A 20,673-nucleotide genomic window follows, 5' to 3' on the forward strand; every position below is an offset into this window, starting at 1 on the left:
AAAGAGACAAAACTGTGCCTTTTCTCTACTAGGATTTGGTGTTGTTTAAGAAACTACCATTTCTTAGCTGCGGTAAAACACAAACCTTTCCATTTGTCCAGTGTTGATCTGGCTTTTATGGAAATAACAGCCTCGAGCCCACAGCCAGTTACAGGACTCATGCTTAGACACTGCTTACTCCTGTTTTCTAAATGGAATGCCTTTCTTGAAACAAACACTGTGCCCAAATCTTTAGTCCATGGCTCATTCTCCCCCTCTTTCAGGTATCACAATTGCTTGGATTCCTTCTCTTCCCTCAGAGCCCCACAGTCCCAACTGATTCACTTCTCATATTTGAAATAGAAAATATTTAGAATAATTAGAATATTTAAAATTCTAGCTCCCAGTTCAGAAAAGCACTTGATAACAGGAACACTATGCACATGCTTGGCATTTAACACAGCCTCTCAAGAGTACATTTTCTGATAGGTAAGTTCACCTGACTTGAGTTTGCTAAGAGAAAATCCTCGCTTTGAGGTAAGAAGTAAAAAGGCAGCATTCAAATATTTTACTTTTTCTTTGGTATCCTCGGTGTTTTCCTTACCCAATTCTATTTTTTATCTATCCCAATCCATGGTCTCAATTATTTTGATGGGTTATTTAATTAATGCATGTATCTTGCACTGGGTTCTTTGGATTTCCAAGAATATTCCAGGAGACTGAGGAGTGATGAATAAATGTAAATCAACCAACTAATTAGAATGTTATTTCAGCTAGGCAGCATCATCAAGTATTTAAACTCACGACTGAAAAATAGTCTAAAACTGGATTTTTTAAAAACCTTCACAAGGTTACATTGATTGCAAAAAATCTTTTCTATCTCGGCTACCATTTTCTGAATATGAAAATGAATTCTTGGCACTTAAAAAATGATATTCACTACTTTCCAAACTCAGCTGTACTACAGATCTCTGAACCCACAAGGAGAAATTTGTGTTCTCCTAGCTGCATCAACTGGCTTGATGAGCCATGATTTGCCAAATCCCCCTGCTAAATGAGATGTACGAGCACAAAAATACTCAGTATCAGCAGTGGCCTCAAATGTTTTACTATTTCTCTATGTTTCCCCCGGAGCTTTATTCTACAGCTCAAATTACACATGGAAGTGATGACCTCAAGCTACATTAAAGAAGACTAGAAGCCTTCAAGGGCTGTTGTTAAAAAGAAACCATGGCTGATTTGCTGTCCACAGACTGCTGTCAGCATCTGCCTTAACACCACAGCTTGGATTCAGCTGCAAATTTCCTTACATATATGTGCCAAAGATTAATGTGAGGACCAAAACAAACAACAACAACAAAAAACTACTCCAACAACAACAACAAAAAACACCCAAAACCCCAGCAACTAAGAATGTACAGGGGTATGCTAAGCATGAGGGCCTTGGCTATGGCTGTTCATTCCCACCACACACACCATCCCAGGCAATGTGGAACAGCCACAGCCTTCCAAGTGCTGTCTATGAGACAAACTATCCTGCAAGCAGTGCTTGGTGAAGGTAAGAATCTGAAAGGGACTGCAAGTAAACCATACACATGCACCATGCTCCTTAGGGAAGCTTTCTCAAGGCATTACCAGTAAACAGCTCCAACTATGCTGGGGAGAAGCATCAGCTAAAAATCGAGAGGTCCATTTTCTACAGAAACTTGCAAGCAAGTTTCAGAGAACTGGTTTCATTCCATTGTCCTGCGAGATCCCATGGGCTGAGTTACAGCAACTGCTGGGCAGAGCTGCGGGGCATGGCAGGACCGCAGCAGGAATGCTTTGCCTGTCACTCTATCCGGGCAGCACTGCTGGCAGTGGGGAGGTGCGGGTGCAATGTCACGCAGAGGGCTGCTTCTCCCACCCTCTGCCAGGAATGCTATGTTACTTCATTTGAACCACTGCCAATGAAAGAGCAGGGGCACCCAGTGCTCCACCTTGCTTAACTAACTTGTCAGCTCCCTAATGAACTATTGCCACAGCGGAAAAAACAGCCATTCTGCCTCAGAAAAAAAGTGATACAACGAGGAACAGCAACCCCTGTGTTGGGAGAGGGACCCTCCCCACCAAGCCCTGAAATTCTAGGATTCTGTGGGATGAAGGCCAAAGGTCTAGCCTGTGGAATGGCAATAATGATGATGCATGCAGCTGAAGGGGTTTAACAGGCCTTCCTATCTGCAGGATGCTATCAGAACCAGTTTGGTCTGTGTTTGAGCTCCACTCCCGCCTTTGTTTTGCATTTCGTTTGGTAAAACCCCCTGGCTGCACTCTGTCACTTAGCTGCATACTTGCACTGTGATGAATGTAACTGAGCCTTCGAGCTGAAAGCAGGGGCTTGCAGCAGCGCTAAAGGAGCAGCTACTCCCAAATAACCAACGTGTGAATAGTTTCCTTCCATTCAAGGCATGGACAAGATGTTTCAAATCAAAGCCTTGGTATGTTAAGCTGCCCTTGTCGGCAGTTAGAGTACTTCATTAGAAGCCTTCAAATCATCTCATCTCAAAATCTTCTGAAATCAGAAAATGCACCTATTACAATCATCAGCCTCCTCTCCCAGCCAGAGAGCTGTTTGTGAAGTTAGCTCCTATTTTCATCAGAGTACAAGCCTCTGCTCTGCAAATTAGAGCAGCATTCAGGGAACTAAAGTTTCTTACACCCCAAACTGGGCTGTATAGGATTTTGCAGAGCATTTTCTACAGGTTGATAAATATCAGGGAAGATGTGGAGGAGCACTGGCATCTAAGAACAGATATAAACACTACCATAAAAAGAGAAACTCACAGCCCCCAGATGAAAAGGGGAATGAATGGCTTTCCCATGAGTGTGTGTTTATTGATAAGCTCTGTCCACAGATTTAAAACTATTAAAAGCATGCCTGCTCAGTCTTCACAATGTGAGCAAAACCTTTCATGATAGCAATCAGAAAGGAGCTCTTTATTTTTACAGTCGTACATCTTTCCTCTGATCGTAAAGATAAACTTAATAGAATCCATAGGACATTACAGACCATCAGAACAAAAGCACCCTAACAGGGCTCTGCACAGACTCTCAGCTTGAGTCATATTTAAGCAAGAAAAGTACAGGGGATTTTTTTTTCCCTTTTTTTTCTTTTGCCAAACTGAAATTTCCCAGATCCTGGGTTAGTGGGTTTGATCCTGCTATCACCATTTCCCACTACTTGGGTGAAAATTACTGCAACATGATTTCAGTAGTTCTCGTGATCAATGAAAGCATTTAGCTGGATCCACACAATTCTTCTGGTGCTAGAATAAAATATTTAGTAAAACATTTGAATAGTCCAATATCTCACCTAATACTGAAAAAGAATATTTTACAGGAATGACAGAGTGTTTGAAAAGAAACTCCCTACTCAAGTTTGTTGTGAGAACAGTGCTAGAATGATGTCCAAAACAAACAGCAAAAGTGGGCAGTAGTGGCTGATACCCGAATTTTTCTCTCCTGATTTATCCTTTGTCTTGCTGGTTAAAATACAGCTGAAAATGACTGGGTGAAAAAGACAGCTGGAAAATGCTCTTAGCACCAACAAAACAACCAGGGATGTCTCTGATATTCCTCAGAAATAAACTCCTCCATCTATATAACAAACAAGCCTTATGAAAGTGAGCGCGAAGCTGCCCTCCTCCCATGGGCAGCACTCTTCTTGCTGTCCTCCCCACTAGATAGCTGTGGATTCAGCTCTTATCATGGCTTGCCTAGAAGCAGCGGCAGGTGGGTGCCTATTACAGATAAGGCCCATAAAGCTCACATGAATTCACTTTCCCACATTCCTTCTCTTCACTGATTCATCACCCCAAGAATCTAGGTTTTTCCCACAGCAGACTGCCTGCTACATTGCCAAAACACAGCCCTCCAGAATTAGAAACAATCAGACAAATATATTAAAAACCATCATTCTCCCTGTGTATTCTTGATTGACAGCCCTGGAAACTAAATTTCTCAGTCTTCAGAGAAAGTATTGCTTGAGAAGTAGCAGCCATAGCCCAAGGCTGTCTCTTAAAGTAGCCCGGTGGTGATCTAGAGATCACTAAGGTTGGAAAACATCATCAAGATCATCTATTCCAACCATCAACCACTAAACCATGCCCCTCAGGAAGTAGCAGGATAAGCTGACTACTGCCTGCTCTCTCATTAAAGAAGGATGCTAATTCTAGGTGCTTTTGATAGGATGCACGTTCTTCCCTTAAGAACATGTCTCAGAAGCTCTACTAACATGTAAAAAGCCCAAATCAATGCATACAGGCTTTCTATAAATGCCACTTACCGCTATCCAAGTTAGAAACAGATTTTTCAAAAGGGATCACTCCTCAAAACCACTTAAGAAACATCATAACCAGAATCAATATGTTGTAGAAAATAAAAGATTAGGTTGGATGTTAGGGAATGCTTGTTCTCCAAGACAGTGGTTGGTCAGGCACCGAAACAGGCTGCCCAGGGCGGTGGTTGAGTCACTGTCCATGGAGGTATTCAGGAACTGTTTAGGTGTCGCACTGAGGGACGTGGTTTAGTAGGGAAATACTGATGGTAGGTGAACGACTGGACTGGAAGATCTTAGAGGTCTTTTCCGACCTTGGTGATTCTGTGATTTTATGATTATATTTATATATTGTGTGTTTACACAGTTTAACCTAAAGATTCTTGCTGTCTTGGAAAACTTTTATTTCTCTCGACTGCACTGATAAAATTCAGTCAAAATTAAGTACCCAGATTTAGCAGTATTAATGGAGTGATGTTACTGTGCATGTCTCTCTGGTATGCTGGGTATAGCCCCTCTCAAAACAGGAATGCAGGAAAAAACCCTGTAGCTTTTTCACAACCTTTTATGGGGTCTTTTATATAAATAACAGCCCTTGGAAGCAGGTTTTCTGTTTGAGAAAGAGTTCCCTGGGCAACTTGTTTGGACATAAATCACGACAGAAGAAAATATCTTCTAAGCTTTTAAGTTCCTTAATGTATATGTAATACCAGAGATATGGGGAAAAGGTGACAGAAAATACTTGTGGGAAAATATTTTACATCAAAGATAAAGTTAGCTGTTCCCTCACTTTGTTAAGATAAAAATATTTTCTGTCAATAAACAGTGATGCTAGCAAGGCAGTATTTGGCACCGCCCAATGTCTCTTGTTTTTATGTAGTGTACAGAAGTCTCCCTAAAAACTAAGAATTTCTGGAAACAAACTGAGAGTTCACAAAAGCACAAAAGCTCATTTTCAGGTAAATTCATGTACTGAGTCAATTAATAAATTTATTAATATGGCACTATTCACATCAATGTAGTTCAAATGCGAACTACAGACTGAGTTTTCAGCCCCTAAACAGTCAGTTTTCAAAATGATTCAGCAGGTGACCTGCCAATTCTTCCTAAAAACACAGCCTCTTTGTTTTGGTTACTTGGTGCTCACCTCTGCTTTGGAAGGCTTTCCCTAGCAGAAGTACACCAGAATTTCCTTTTGCCTCAGCATATTCTAAACTTCGATTTGATAGCGGTTTCTCATTTACAAATTCAATTTGTGAACTTAATCAGTACTCTTTGAAATTAGAATTAAAAAGTTGAGGCTGAAAAGCACTGGATTTATGTATTAAGTTATAGAAGGAGAATTATTTGAATAACCTCATTTTCCCCCTCCACACCACTGTGGAGAGGGGACAGCCACTGAGGCACTCAAAAATAAAAAGCAGCATGCTTGCCTAACAGATTAGATGAAAGCATAATTTAGTTAAGGAAGTAGATTCCAGTTTTATGTTTCATGGAGGCTAGTATAAACAACTAGGGGAAAAAAAAAAGCAGTTTTTAAAGACTCATTACTACAATCTTGGATTTCTTTATTATTAAAGGCTGAAATAATGAGAAATTAACTGTGCTGAGTTTCACCCATGTAGTAACTGGGGGAATAATTGAGATGGGTGGAGTTGTTTGAAAGCACCAAGAAAACCATTTTTTGGGTTTGATTATCAACCCTCGGGCTGAATCATAACAGTTGTAAACATTCAGAGCCCTTCTTGTCATAAGAAAATAATGCTGTTTTATGGAAATGAGTAACTTTCTTTATCATAATGGTCTGTTCACACATAGGGTAAATATTTTTTCAATTCATTTAAAACAGGATGTGCTCCTTTTGAAGGCACATTGTAATATTTTTCTTTATGAACAGCTGTTCTAGATTGAGGCTAACATATAAGAGAGTATAAACAGAGTATAAACCACGTAAAGCTCACAGTGAAGCCTGAAAAGGAAGATGATTCCTACCTTGAAATCATAAGCTGGAATAATTTTCAATTTACTGTCAAAAAGCAAAAGCTTCATCATTATCTTACTGTAGTTTTTTTGAATTCTGTGTTCCCAAGGTTCTCTGTGAAGGTAGATGTCAACAACATTTCAGCAATGACTGAACAATTTGCTTTATATAGTACTGTTTGGGGTTGGATTTGACAGAATTCTGCAACTACTCTGAGAGCAGAATTTGTTTTTTCTTTATTACAAGTAATTGGAGCACTACTTCAGAATCATAGAATCACCTGAGTTGAAAGGGATCCTTAAAGACCATCCAGCCCAACTCCCCTACACTGAACAGGGACACTGACAGCTTCAATGGGTGCTCAGAGCCCTGTTCAGCCTCACCTTTAGTGTCTCCAGGGATGGGGCATCCATCACCTCTCTAGGCAACCTGTGCCAGTGCCTCAACACCCTTTGAACGTTCCTATGGGAAACGTCTGTCCCTTTTTGACAAAGGGAAAAAAGGAAACAGAAAAATGGCTAGGCTGATCTTTGAAGAGGACAAGCAACCAGTGCGTACCTGCTTTGAAAGAAATTCTTTGGCATCTCTCAGTGCATGGTTTGATACCCTTGGGCATGGATGGGAAATCAACAAATACAACCCATCCATTGCCTACACTCAGTCCTACTTCAGGAGCTGCTATCTGAACAATAAGTCCTTTTACACTTATGTGCTAGACAAATCCGATACGGTAAGATTATCTCAAAAGATTTTGAAAAGACACCAGTGCTCAGAACTCAGGGCCATTGTGCTAAGCTAAGCACAGTGAGCAGGGCCAGGGTGAAAATGTAAGGTCAGCTGGGACATGTTCTTCCACTGATTGATTCAGTTAGGTAAAAGAGTTCTTTGGTTTTTGGAACACAGCTTGCCAACACTTGGTGCTACATCTTGTTCCTGATCCCTGGATGTCAAAGGCCCATTTTAAGAGTGCCGTGCAAAGCACACGTTGCTGAGGGCTTATCTGCTGCAGCTGGAACCACCAGTCCATTTAAGAACTTCTGGACTGGTATTAGCATCATATAGGGATATAAAGGCTCTGGGACAGTTGTTACTCATTGTTTGGACACATGTGGATAGTACTCATATCTTATTCTGCATACAGCTTAGTGGAGAAGGTCACAAACACTTCTACAGCTAAATGCCTGAAGAGAGAGGTCTGAAAAAGTATCCAAACGGTTTCTAGGGAAGTATAAGCCCTCCTTTCTGAACAATGCCAGCCCAGGGAGACTGGAAAACACATTTCTTGTGCATGTGTTTTGCATTAAATACAGCTGTCAAAAACAAGGAGGGCTCACGTTCCTGAAAAGGTGCAGCGAAGACGAACAGTTGGAATAAAGCATTAACAGGAATGTGCCTGCCCTGCCTAGGCAATAATCAGCACTTCCACAGACCCTCTGAAGCAACCTTTAAACGAGCTGGCTCACGGACTGGTAGCTGTCTAGCTGTGGGATTTCAGCGAATGCTGCACAAACCCAGCCAGCTCCTCAGAGATGCCAGTGCTTGCTGCACAAGCCACTCCTCTCGTCCCCAGAGCCAGATAGACAGTGGCTCTGCACAAACCGCACCTTCCCAGTGCTGCATCAACACATCCGGAGAGAGACTATCTTTAACCAAGCCTCCCCGTCCCTGCCATGCTGCAGATAATGCTTTCCAACTGTGTTGGCAATGAATTGAATCCATCTACTGCAATCTGATAATGCTTACCTCTCATCATTTTGCTGCGGTAAAATTATGGAGTTGAAACAGCAAAGGCAAAGTGCCTTTTTGTTTGCTTGATGATGATTTTCCTCTTATTCGATAGATCCAGGGTGAGATATTGTCCTCTGACCTAAGTATACATGATGAAGGAGTTCAGACTGACTTACAGCAGTGCAATAGCAGAATTCAGTTTACGATCTTCAAATGACAACATCAATCCACTGATTTGATCATTTCACTATAATATACTCTTTGTATTTTTTATAAAGCTCACATTCTACAATAGTAGTGTAACTGGGATTCAGTTGTGTGGCAACAGTGTACCACATAAATTAAGCTAACTCTGGGTAATATCACAAAAAAAAATGTGTTTATATCTTCATGCCAGTTTCTGACTAATGCTTTTGTTTGTTGCTATAGCAAACCACGCATGAATCTGATAGCCAAAAGCAAGTTTATGACTAACCTTAGCTCTCTGGGGATTGAAAATATGGAATAAAAACAAAATCCTCGCAACACAATGCGAGCAGAACATGATAGGAAACACCTTTTTTGGCACAAGCTACTATGAACATTAAAAGTGAAGAACATCAAGAATGGAAAACATTAGGAAATGGGAACTGTGGGAATAACCGGCTTTAACCCTCAGCAACTCAAACACAACTTTGATTTCACATTACAGACTTGTCAGTGTAGCACTGGAGTACACTGCAGGAAGTCCTGGCTGGATGTTAAGGGATGGATTTAAGCCTATGAAGTCTGGAGAAGCTTTGGATCACACTATAAAACATTCAGATCACTTTACTGAAGATAATTTTTACACTTTATCTTGACATCTAAGACAGTGGTATTCACTTAATTAATTTCTAGTACGAGTTATACCTCGGGAGTTTCCAAGAGCCTGTCCCAAGAGTGACACCTCATTGCACTGTACAAATACACAGTGAAAGAACACTGCTATCCCAATGAGCTTTTTCATCAAACTAGTGGGAAGAGCCAAAGGAGAGGACAGTGGACAGAGCATTGTGGAAAACAAAGATGAGAGGCAACGTGACTGTGCTACTACCAAACTAAGGATGAACGCAGGTGTCTTGCACCCCAGTTCACTTGCCTGATTCAGGTTGCCAAGCATGTTACTATGAGAAGAAAAATGCATGTCTACCCTGCACAGGAGAAAAGATCAGTGCAGTTAAAGTGATTCCTAATCTAGAATAGTTTACAGCAAATCTACATTACGCCAGGCAAAATTTGTATCTTTGCTCTGCATCTTCGCAAAATCTGTATCATTGCTCTGTAATTCTTAATAATTTCTCTCCTTCATGGGTGAAAAAAATAAATAAGACTATTGCTGCATAATGAACAGACACAGAAAAGATCGGTGTTTTCTGTTAATTACTCTGGCCCTACACTGCACACTGCATCTTTATTCACAGATTCTACTTTGAATAAAGACAGAATTATCACAATTCATGGCAAGTTCTCCCATCGTCTCTCCCAACACTTAATAGAGAAATGTGTGATTGTATACAGCTCTATGGAGAGGACAGTCTGACCAAGCTGTAGTGTTCCAGGCATTTTCAAAGGGATATTCACAAAAGCTATTCTGACCCATCAGTAGCTAAATGGATAGGAAAATGTCACAGCTGGAAGTCTACAAAACTCTGTAGGACTCAGATGATATCTGCTGGTCGTTTAGTATCACAGGATCAAATCATGAAGCACTCAGATTTCATTCTGTGCATACTCAAGGAAAACATCCATTGGCTTCAAAGAAACTATAGCATGCTCATCTTGTAAGATCATAAGCACAGATGAGAGGCTGCAAATCTGACTCATGCCGTGAATGACCTTTCCATCTGTAGTAACAGAAGGCATTGGTTACTAGTACCTATGGTAGGTATTTACACTGGTGCAGTGCTAAACAGTGCTACACCCTTCACTTTGGGCTCTCCAACAGCCCAGCTCTGGGGTACTGATCACCTAGCCAGCACTGTCTGATATAATGCACATACACATGCTGCAGCATCTAGTCATGGCCACCAAGACAGTCCCTGCACTTGCCCAGAGCACCTCAAGAAGGCGACCAGCTCTGCCTGCCTCACAGAAAGTGAGGTAGCAAAGCAAAAAAGTGACTTGCACAAAGTCACAAAGCAGGTTGGCAGCAAAGCCAGCAATAAATACAACCCAGATGTCCTGGATCCTACCTCCTCCCTGCACCACGCTGCATTCTCTGAGCTCAATGTTGAAAGGAAATGTTTTACATTTACTCATCCCTCCTCTTCCTTTGTCAATAGAAATAAAAGCAGGCATCTGACTGCCTAAGTTTTGAATACTCTAATGGTTTCCAATGCTTGTGATGAAGTCAGCCAACATTTCTATTGAATCCAGCCCTGATGGACAACGAAAACTGATTTCTCTGCCAACTTGCCTATCAGTGCAAAACTTGCCTAAGCACATATTATATAGATATGTATTGCATATACACATATTTGCAAAGAACTGCTAATTGCAAAAACACTGTAGTTGCAACTCAGCCAGCAAACACTTATCTACTATTTAAAAAAGAAGCAGCATCGTTATTTTTATAAGTACAAGTTTAGATGTAGGCTATGTACCTTTGTATTCTGTTGAAAGGTAGAGAATTTGACAGGACAATTCTTGGACTGAATGTTCTGGGTTCTGCTTAAAGATTGGTGGCTCATTAGTATTAATTTTCCATCTGTTTATTTTTTGAACAAAGTATACAACTGTTTAATATCAGGTCGCTGAACTACTTGTGGAGTCTGTGCAGAGGGCCAGTTCCATGTACTTTCTAAAACCAACGTAATCTAATTTCATGAGAACAAGTCGTGCCCTTCCAGCAGAATATCATGACCTCTTTCAGCCCAAGGTGAGTTCAGGTCTCTGAGTAGTTAAAAGCACACTATTTTTCATCCTCAAGGCAAAAGCCACTCTGTTTTTCCTGCCTGTATTTATAAAAGTCTGTCAGAGAGCGGTAAGTGTTGTGTTGCGTTGCCACAACTCTGCTGCCGGTGAGCTGCTGTGGCTACTGGAGGGGACCTCAAAGGAGCTGGACAGACGTCATGAGGAAATGCAGTGTTACATGTTGTGTCTGTCTTTCCTCCAAACACTCACGGGGCACGACTTGATAGTGGGAAGAAAAACTTCAGCAGCTGCAGTCTACCTAAGACATTAAGCTTCTTTTTGCAAGACTCCCTTTATTTCAGAAAACAAATGCACATTTTTGAAGCAAGATTTTGCATTCAGGTGTGCTGTACCAAGCTCACAGCATTCACGTGGCCATTCAGTGTGCCTGCACCACAAGCACTTTGCATGCACCCACTTGCTGGATTACAGCATCCTCAGCTTTGCTCCAACCAGCAGGGATTTATTATGACTGCAAATTTCTCGGATCTTCTAGACAATGAGACAAACCAAAACACAGCCCAAAAAAGCCTCTTTCCTTTCCCTGTAAATCTATTTCCTCATTCCTGCCACCCCTGTTTTGCTTGATTGGCTGGACACAAAGCTTGTAAGTCCTCTGAGACACATCCAGTAGGTGGCTATTTTTCACTTATTGTGGTGGGAACATTAACCTGCCATCAGCCTGCAGCAGCAATAAATGACAAGAATAAATCTCAAGAAACATAACTGGGTTGTGGCTTTTTTGTAAAACAATAGTCATTCTGACAGATTTGACTCTGCCTTCCTCCCAGAGGTGTTTGCTTCTGCAAACCCTCTTCAGAGCACAAAAGCGTCACTCCTCTCCAATGCACGTGCAGGCAGGTTAAGGACATTGCTACTTGCTGCAATTGGTCAGTGCCAGCTTGGCCGGTCCCAGCTCCCTCTGCCTGAGCGTGCAGGCCCTGGCTGTCCATGCCTGTATTTTTCAGGTGTGTCAGAGAGCTAAAAGCTTACCACAGTCCATCTCTGTCTCCTCACAAGAACAGAGCTAGCGAGTAGTTAGCACGTCTGTTTGTGCTGCTCCTGTTTGGGATTAGAGGATGATGGTTTTCCTTCCTTCTCCATCCCTTATCAGGTATTTAAAAAAAGAAGGATTTGTGGGAAGGAGAAAATGCTAATTGTCATGGGGTTTTTTTGTTTGTTTGTTTTTGGGTTTTTTTGTATCTCTTCTTTATTCTCTTTGCTCTGGTGCAAGGGGAAGCCCCTTGGGCTCATGAAGCTGTATCTATGTGTGCCGTCCTGCACTGCAGCACAAAGGTCTGCAGGCACTGGTACTGGCTGTGGCAGAGGAGCACACAGTGGGCTCCCCTGTTCCCAAATATATCTTTTTGCTGCAGTTTAAAGCATACAGTGTTGGTAAAGCATAAGCCTATACATTATAATTATGTAATTTATACCCTGTGTTGAGCTTTCCTGGCATAATCCAGTACAGTTATCCAAAAGCTTTTCTTTAATCTCTAAGGAGGTATAACTACAAAAAGAAATATTTTTTTTTCCTGCTATCTCTACTCAACCTATTCCATTCACAGATTTCGGTGAGACTGACTGAAAGGGTTGCTAAATCCACTGAGGACAGAGAATCCAAATATTGACTTAGATCACTGATTTCTGTGCTATTACTAAATGTGTTCCCCTCATGATAGATCTGTGTGGTTCTGCTTCCATGCAGCTCTGTATATCACAGAATAACTGAAATGTCCTCTTGTAAATACCGGTGTGTGAAATACTTTTCTCAAGTCTGTTTTACATCAAAGTTGATAATTTTCTAGACCAACACTTTCCCCAGAAGTAGTGAGTAATAGCCAGACCTATGAACACATTGCCTTTCACAACACCACCAGCACTCTGGCCATAGCAAGCATGACAAATTAGTTATCCTCATAACTGTGCACAATATTTGCATTGTAGTCATCCATCACCATGAGTACAAACCCTACATGTAGTCATTCTCACGAAGAAATGCCCACTTTGCCTCCAAAATGGGCTCTGAGTGACTGAGTTCACTTTAATTCAACACTGAGTTGTCCAAGCTATTTGTTGCACAAGTCATCTTTTTTCCCACAGTCAAGCCCATCATGTGAAAAAAGCCAACCTTGAGGAGGGTGAGGACACAGTTCGTATAAAAATCAATGCAACCTTTCACTAGAACATAAATCAGACACATTCTGGCATATATGAAAATATTTGGGAAATGTTTAATGACATTTTTGCATTCTTGTAAATTTTCTGCTTTGGGCTGATTTTAGAAATGGTAACAGGGAGAGCTCAGGTCACACCAAGGAATATCACCAATAGAAACCAGTAGCTTTCTCACATTAGTTTCACAGATCTCCAGCTCGTAAGCCTTCTGATAAACACACAGACATTTCAAGCAAACAAAAAGCCCGCAGCTTTTTGGATACTTATCTGACCTGAGGGTGAGCTGTTAACCTCTTTGAGGCTCACCAAAAGCAGTTTTCTAACTAATTCTCAACATTATGTCTAATACCTCTTAGGCATTTTGTCCCCTTCAGAATATAATGCCGACACTGGTTAAAGTAGTTCTTGCTATGTAGCAAGAACATCTTGGAATTCCTTTGAGCTTCTTTTTCGAGCTAAAATTCCCACTTTTCAGTTCATTGTCCCAAAAAATTCTGTCAAAGCTGGATCTTTGGATTACAATGAGAACAACGTGAGGCAAGGAAAAGAAAAGTTCAGGCATGTACTTATTTTGAGGGAAAACGAGAGTTAAGACTGGCTGAGAGTCAAAAGTCTGGGTGCTGTGGCAAACCACACAGCAAGCAAATGAAGAAGAGACCTGTGGAAAGTGGAATGGCATTAACTTTCTAGTGCTGGAGTGTGAGGATACTTAGGAAAAACAGGGATAATTAGACTGGGGAAGTGTGGGAGCTGCTAGGACTCACTGCATGGTGAAGATTTTCTGTCAGTATGCAGAAATGAGAAGAAATGCATGCAGCTTGAACCTTTGCTTTTAGATGCTGGGAGGCTGAGATACAAACATACCACTAATCGAGGGGGGGATTGTCGAGAGGTCAATGGACAGGTAGAAAGATATTTAAAATCCAATGGCAGCAGGGATAACAACTGCTCCCCGACTCTGCAAATATCAGACACAGTCACTACTATCAAAACCAAATGGTGTTTGTTCTCTTAGCTACGGAGGAGAAATAACATTCGTCCAGCAGTGAAGTTACTGTGACTTTGGAGTCTCAAGCATTTATCAGTGGGCTTGGAAATAATATAAACCTTATCTCCTCCTTTAAATTAAAAACAAAACAAAAAAACCAGATAACTTTGCCCCCTGAAGACACTACTATCCTTATTGGGCAGATGGAGTGGACAGGCTACGTGCCTGTTCTTCTTCAGGCACTTGCATCCTTGCTTAGTGGAATTTCACAGGGGCTGTTCCTGCAACCTGGGACTCGCTCCCTGAGGAGCTGCAGTCCCTGGGACGTGGGAGCAGATGCACCCTCCAGTGGTTAGCTTGGCTTATTATGTGCAGTAGGAACCTTAATGTATTTTGCTTCACCCTCTCTAAACGCATTTGGCCAGATTTGGATGGCAAACTCATGGCCCTTCCTTCTCTGACAGCAAACTATAGACCTATGCTCTGCAGTAGGGCAGCACTTCCTTCCAGATATTCAGTTAGCTACCTGTAGCCTCCTCACAGAATACAAAAATGTTGTTAAGGAGTGTTTAGCACACAAAAGGTCCTCCCCTAGCATGCAGTTTTATTTCTCCAGTATAAAACAATGTATTTCAGCCTCTACTTTAACATCCTGAGCACAAGGCATTAGTGAACACACAGATTTAGTGAGTTGCCATTGCTGCAGGTCATCTGAGGGATCCTTCCTTGCCACAGGAGTGTTATGCTATCTACCACCTGCATGGAGACGGCAGCATGGTCCCAGCAGGGTCTAACCTCCACTCAGCACTGCTCTTCTGCTCAGTGTTGGAGGGAAATGCCTGCCAGGCAGATTGGTAGTTACAGCTAAGGGAAGCAGGAAAGGCAGCAGCTGTCAGGTGATGCTATCCGGAAAATAATTTTTACTCAGAATATAAACCAGTAGCTTTCATACTTTTGGAATGCATGGGCTGGTATTCTGGGGTATTTAGAGCTCCTAATTAGAGGAATCCTAGAAAAAAAATTACTTCTGCCCCTTGGTTATTCTACTTGCATAGATTGGCTTCTTTGCCCTAGTAGAAGGCTCAAGGTAAGGTAAAACCAAGTCTCTGTGCATTTTCAGAGGTTGAAACCAAGGCAATATACATTCATATGGCTTCACAGAAAGCACAATAACTCCACACGATCCCAACACCATACATCCTACCCCTTCCACTGACAATTATACCAATATGGAAAGTGTCAGTGAAGTTCCCAGTGTTGTTCCCTGAAGAAGAGTGGCTCCAGCCCAGCCTCCCTGAACTGAGCACAGGGCACTGGACCCACCAAAGTCAGCAGAAGGTTAACTCAGAGCACAGTGATTCCCTGTACTATGGATTACAGACAGTTGGATTTTGTTTCAGTGATGAGCTTCAAGTACAGCCAAAAGTGAAAAGAGGCACGTTGACCTCATAGCTGTGAATGCAGATTGAGCGTCCAAGACAATTAAAAGCATAAAGCACACACCATCTCTAAATCCCTGGCAAATCAGTGCTAGAAGTTACCGCTGCCGCGTCTGCCTGCGAAGACTTTAACACCCTCTTCATAGAGGTTGGAAGGCAGCCATCCCCAATGAATTACTTACAGGCTCTGACTAGAGGCAGGCTGGCTTCAGCTGGAGATTTACACAAGCCTCGTAATCTAATAGTAGAGTTTACTTTATGAGAGTGCCACACCAAAGATAGTAAAATGCAATTTTCACTAACAAATCTACATGCTTCCATGAAAAAGCTCCAGCCATCACAGAACATGTCAGCGCTGCTCAGGGCCTCACGCAGATTTATAGTTTCCAGTTTATGGTTGAAGAGTTATTGTTAACTCCATTGTTATAGAGTTATGGCAATTAAAAGCTCCAGTCACACTTATCATTTTAACCATAACTAATAAAACCTAATAAATTCTGAGACGTGATGTGTTTTCCTGCAATGCTAAACATCTGCAACCATTTCACACTGGACTTTTGAACTGCTAAGCTAGATTTTGGGAATAAATTGGCTGTCGTAAGCTTCTTTTCCTTTAATTTGCTTGGACCTGCACAATTCCTCACAGTTTTTCTTTACTGTAGTAAGATGCAGAGCAAAGCAATGCTTAGAAGTTTTCCCTTGTGTATGCAACAGGTGATTGTAAGCAAAGTCCTCTATCTGTTTAATTAAAGAGTCACCTTTCAACTTTTTGCATTTCTTGTTTTATAAGAACACTGTTTTTGTTGTAGAAGGATAAAATTCTAGGGCTTTCCTATGAGTAATGGCTTTTCTCTTTTCTCTCAAAACTTTAAGAACATTTTCCAGCTTTTCTAGAGGTGGCCACTGACAAAATTCAGAGCATCTGAAGTCATGTGTTCGGAAACAAGGTGCAGAATGAGGCAAAGGACCTAGACAGGTGGACAGAAAATTGTTACCCAGCATATTTACTAGCATTTTGTCACCTGGCCTCCTCAGCCTTGCAATGAAGACATTTGGGATTCCACTTCTATAGACAGCATCACTTATCTCCGTTATTTAATTCTTCAAGGTTGGTCTTAAGACTCAAATACCATTAACATACAGAGATTCTAGTTCCAGGTCAGTCTGTTATCATAATATCTCTCTATATTGCAAATGGTATTTCTTGAGACATAATACCCAGACAGATAAATTCCTCTTGCAGAAGCACTGATATTATAAACATCTGAATATATATACATATATATATACATATGGGGAAAGCACACAAAAACCCCTCATATTCATCAGAAAACAAAATTAGAGTTTGCACCTTGCAACAACTGGAACAATTGGGAATAAAGCTCTGTGTACTACAGAAAGAGTTTTGCTATGTTTGAGATCACACCATGGGTTAAGTGTACAGGGAGAAGAAGTCAGAAAAACAACGCGCGTGATCTGGAATAGAGATTACTGAATGGAGGGGTGTGTGTGGCACTGAGAACCAACATCCCTCGGAAGACTTTGGGAGGCTGAGCACAGAAACTAGAAACTCCTGCAGTACTAAAGGAGCTCAGAAACTTCAGGCAGGCTGAACACATTTCATCCCTGACCGTATATCTTCCCATCCACAAGAAAGAAGCAAAACTATGTGCCAGGTGGGATGCACCTCAGCTGGAGCGCTCACTGTGCCTTCCCCCAGTGGCAATACTTAACCCACAGAGGCTGCAGGTTTCACTTAACCAGCAGCTGGGAACACTATGATTTTATACTTAGAACGCTCAATTTCTGCATGAAAGAACACCAAACGCACACGCCCACATCTCCTCGCAGTACTGAAAGCCCATTGTCTGCTACAAACTTGTGCATCAAAGATAAAAAAGAAAGAGAGTTTTGTTAGGGAAAAAAAAAAAAAAACAACAAAAAACTTACCAAAAATAACTGAAGTTCTCTAAAGTTGCCCTGAAGTTGAAATAGCCCAGAACACCAGTGCAGAGCCTGCCTTAAACTCTCTCTCTTTCTCACTCCCCTCTCTCTCCAGCAATTGGAAGGAGGGCTGTTCTGAAATTCAGCAAACAATTTTCCTTCTATGTCAACCGGGGCGTTCCTCCACGGGCAGAAAGGGGATGGCTAAGCCTGGGTGAGGCTTGTTGCTCTCCCCAAGCCAAAGAGCTCTGTCGCAGATTACACAGGCTGTGAAATCCAATCCCTTTCTCTACTAAAGCAACAGCTGTACTGCTTCAGCTGGGGCAGGAGCGGCGCGCAGACCCAGGGCTTGCTCCCGAGTGAGTTTTCCATGGTGGGGGTAAGCTCTGTGGGTTCTCCCTGCTTGGTGCCTACAGCTGCAGGAGCGAGCACTCGCAGGGTGGAGGTACGGGGCAATTTCCTCGTGACCAAGAGTATATGGGATGTGGGCGCTGGTGCAAAACAAACATCTCTTTTCCTGAAATTCATTCCCAGCCTTGCTTCAGGACATAAGTGGGTAATTAACATTATATGTATTAGTAAACTCTCATGCAAGCATGCACACAGGCAGGATACAGTCTGTCACAAACAGCACAGTACGAATGGGTTTCAAGGCTGCTCCTCTGTCCTCTTCACATTATTTTTTTTCTTCTTCTTCTTTTTTTTTTTTTTCCCCAGCAGTTTAATTCTTTTCCCAAAAGCCTGAACTGAGAGCTGACAGACCTTGCACCACATTCAGTGCTACCATGATTCACAGCTTGGGGTGCCAGCACACTTTGCAACACCATCACACACACAAAGCCACTCAGCACAAACAGAAACTGCTTTACTCAAACTCCCAGCTCTCCTCTCACCTGTTGCTATTTCCCCACCCCCAACAAGGGCAAGGAATTCATAACACAGCTGATTTCTCCCTCCCCATCTGAGGAATTCTTCCCTCTTCAGATTACACTTCCCTGAAGTTTTGAAAAATCACAGCAAGAGGTCTTAGTTGAGGTTTCCTTGTTTTGCAGAAGTGTTTGCCTGTTTGTTTGCATGCTGTCAGACAGATGAGAGGTGAAGGGGTGCGAAACACAAATAATACATAATCAGCCCTGGCTGCTTTGCCAGCACACTGAAGCAGGATATGAACAGGTAAAATCCTATACCAGCTAAAGAAACTTGTGTTTGCTGATGGGCTGCTTTCATCTTTTGGCAGATATGCTGTGGATTTTTGTGCTGTTGCCTGTGAATAGATTTCAGGATCTCAAGTTCTGTAGGTGCTATATTTTCAGACCCAGCTTTAGAAGGGGTGCACCCCATTTCTTCAGTGGGCACACTGAAATTGGTCAGTGAAAGTCAAGGGTATTGCTCAGCTTCCTATCACAAGAGGATGCTTAACATGGGCATTTTGTACAACTGGGTCTTAACAGAGCTACAGCGTTTATATTATAGCCAATTCTGGAAAGAATTTTGTTAATTAATACAGACTATTATATATTAGTTATTTAAGATTACATATATAGGAAAATCAGTATTACATATAATTTTCTTTAATACACAATTTCTCTGCGTTTGAAGTAGACAGTGTTTCATATTATTATACTAATATATAATGTATATAATAATTATATGATTAGTTATGATATAGGATACAAATATATATAGTCTATATAATCTTATACAATTAATCTAAATGTCACGTGAGGCACAACCCAGCTCATATGCAAGCAGTATTTTCGCGTGTGACATCCACATTCATGAAACAGAATAACTCAGTGGGCTGCAGGCAGTGTAGAGAGGCCTGGCAATGAAGGAGGGAAGAGAGGTGAGTGTGGCAGTGCAGGAGACCCAAGGTTCCTCGCTGTATCAGGCATCAAGCAAGACCTCCTGCAGCTGCTCCTGGGATGGAGCCTCCTGAGCTTCAAGACCTCTAGAATTCAGCTCGTTTTTTGGCTTGTTTTTCTAATATCCCCATTTCTACGCTCAGTCATAGAATCGCGGTATCATTAAGGTTGGAAAAGATCTCTCTAAGATCACTCAGTCCAACCATCTCCCCATCTCCACCACGCCCACTGACCACATCCCTCAGTGCCACATCTACACGTTTCATGAGCACCTCCCAGGGTGATGACTCTACCACCTTCCTGGGTGATTACAGTCCATGGAATTATACTAACATTCAAACTTTCTGAACCATCTTTCAACATAATCCTGACAAACAACATACATTTTTAGAAACAGACATGCAAATAAGGAGCCCAGCCTGACACGGTGGTTCGAGGCAGAGACAGTTTGTTTGGATGCAGAAATTTGGCACCCACCTCCAAAACCAGAAGCAGCACTTCAGCAGGCTGCAGACCCGTCAGAATTCAGAAGCACTGTGTTCCATCCCCAATGTGTGCTTTGTTTAAACTCATTGCTGAATATAATATATACCTGACAGCTGCCTTTCAATTTCTGAAGGGGAGCTAAAGGAAAGAAGAGGACAGATTCTTTATCACGGTCTATGGTGATAGAACAAGGGGAAATAAAGAGCTTAAAGAGGGTAGGTTTAATTTGGATATAAAGAAATGTCTCTTACAGTGAGGGTGTTGAGGTACTGCCACAGATTGCCCAGAGGTGGTGGATGCCCATCCCTGGAGACTTTCAAAGTGATGCTGGATCAGGCCTCAGGCAATCTGATCTTGTTGTGCATGTCCTTGTTCATTGCAGGGGAGTTGGACTAGATGACCTTTAAGGATCCCTTCCAACTCTGAGGATTCTGTGATTCTATATTGATGGGTGTTCCTTCAATCTTTCCACTATTTTTAAAGCCCGCATGAGACAAATGCATGGCTAAGTTGACAGAAGCCAACTGTTTTTTCCATAAACGTGGAAGAAATTTTTATGTACTTTTTTTTTTAAGGCATCTACATTCATTGTCCCTGGCTTTTTTCCAGTTTCAGCTCAGGACTGAATGCGTAAGCACTGACATCTGAGCGGTGCCGTGTTGCTATAACTCTACAGAATGAAACTCCTATAGTAGAGATTTATCCCCACATAACTCGAAGCCTAAAATCTTTTCTCTTGCCAATCAGTAGAAGATCCATATGGTGGAGTTTCAAGACTATGTAAGTGTTTTATCTTTATCGACTAATGTGGATACACTATGCTCACTTGATTTATC

The 20,673-nt window shown here is 41.8% G+C and overlaps 1 protein-coding gene across 1 annotated transcript in view; it reads right to left on the reverse strand.

Annotated features, from left to right (window-relative positions):
• AHNAK2 (AHNAK nucleoprotein 2) overlaps positions 1-17,586 on the reverse strand; it is a 48,753-nt gene extending 31,167 nt beyond the window's left edge. The window contains exons 1-2 of the mRNA XM_052693866.1: positions 17,493-17,586; positions 8,019-8,142 (exon numbers count right to left, since the gene is read on the reverse strand). Coding sequence (XP_052549826.1) covers positions 8,019-8,028 — 10 coding nt within the window. The 5' untranslated portion in view covers positions 8,029-8,142; positions 17,493-17,586. The remainder of the gene's footprint in view (positions 1-8,018; positions 8,143-17,492) is intronic.
• Positions 17,587-20,673: the final 3,087 nt, after the last annotated feature.

The sequence above is a fragment of the Tympanuchus pallidicinctus genome, unplaced genomic scaffold (genome assembly GCF_026119805.1).
Source record: "Tympanuchus pallidicinctus isolate F22 unplaced genomic scaffold, pur_lepc_1.0 scaffold3, whole genome shotgun sequence".
NCBI lineage: Eukaryota > Metazoa > Chordata > Aves > Galliformes > Phasianidae > Tympanuchus > Tympanuchus pallidicinctus.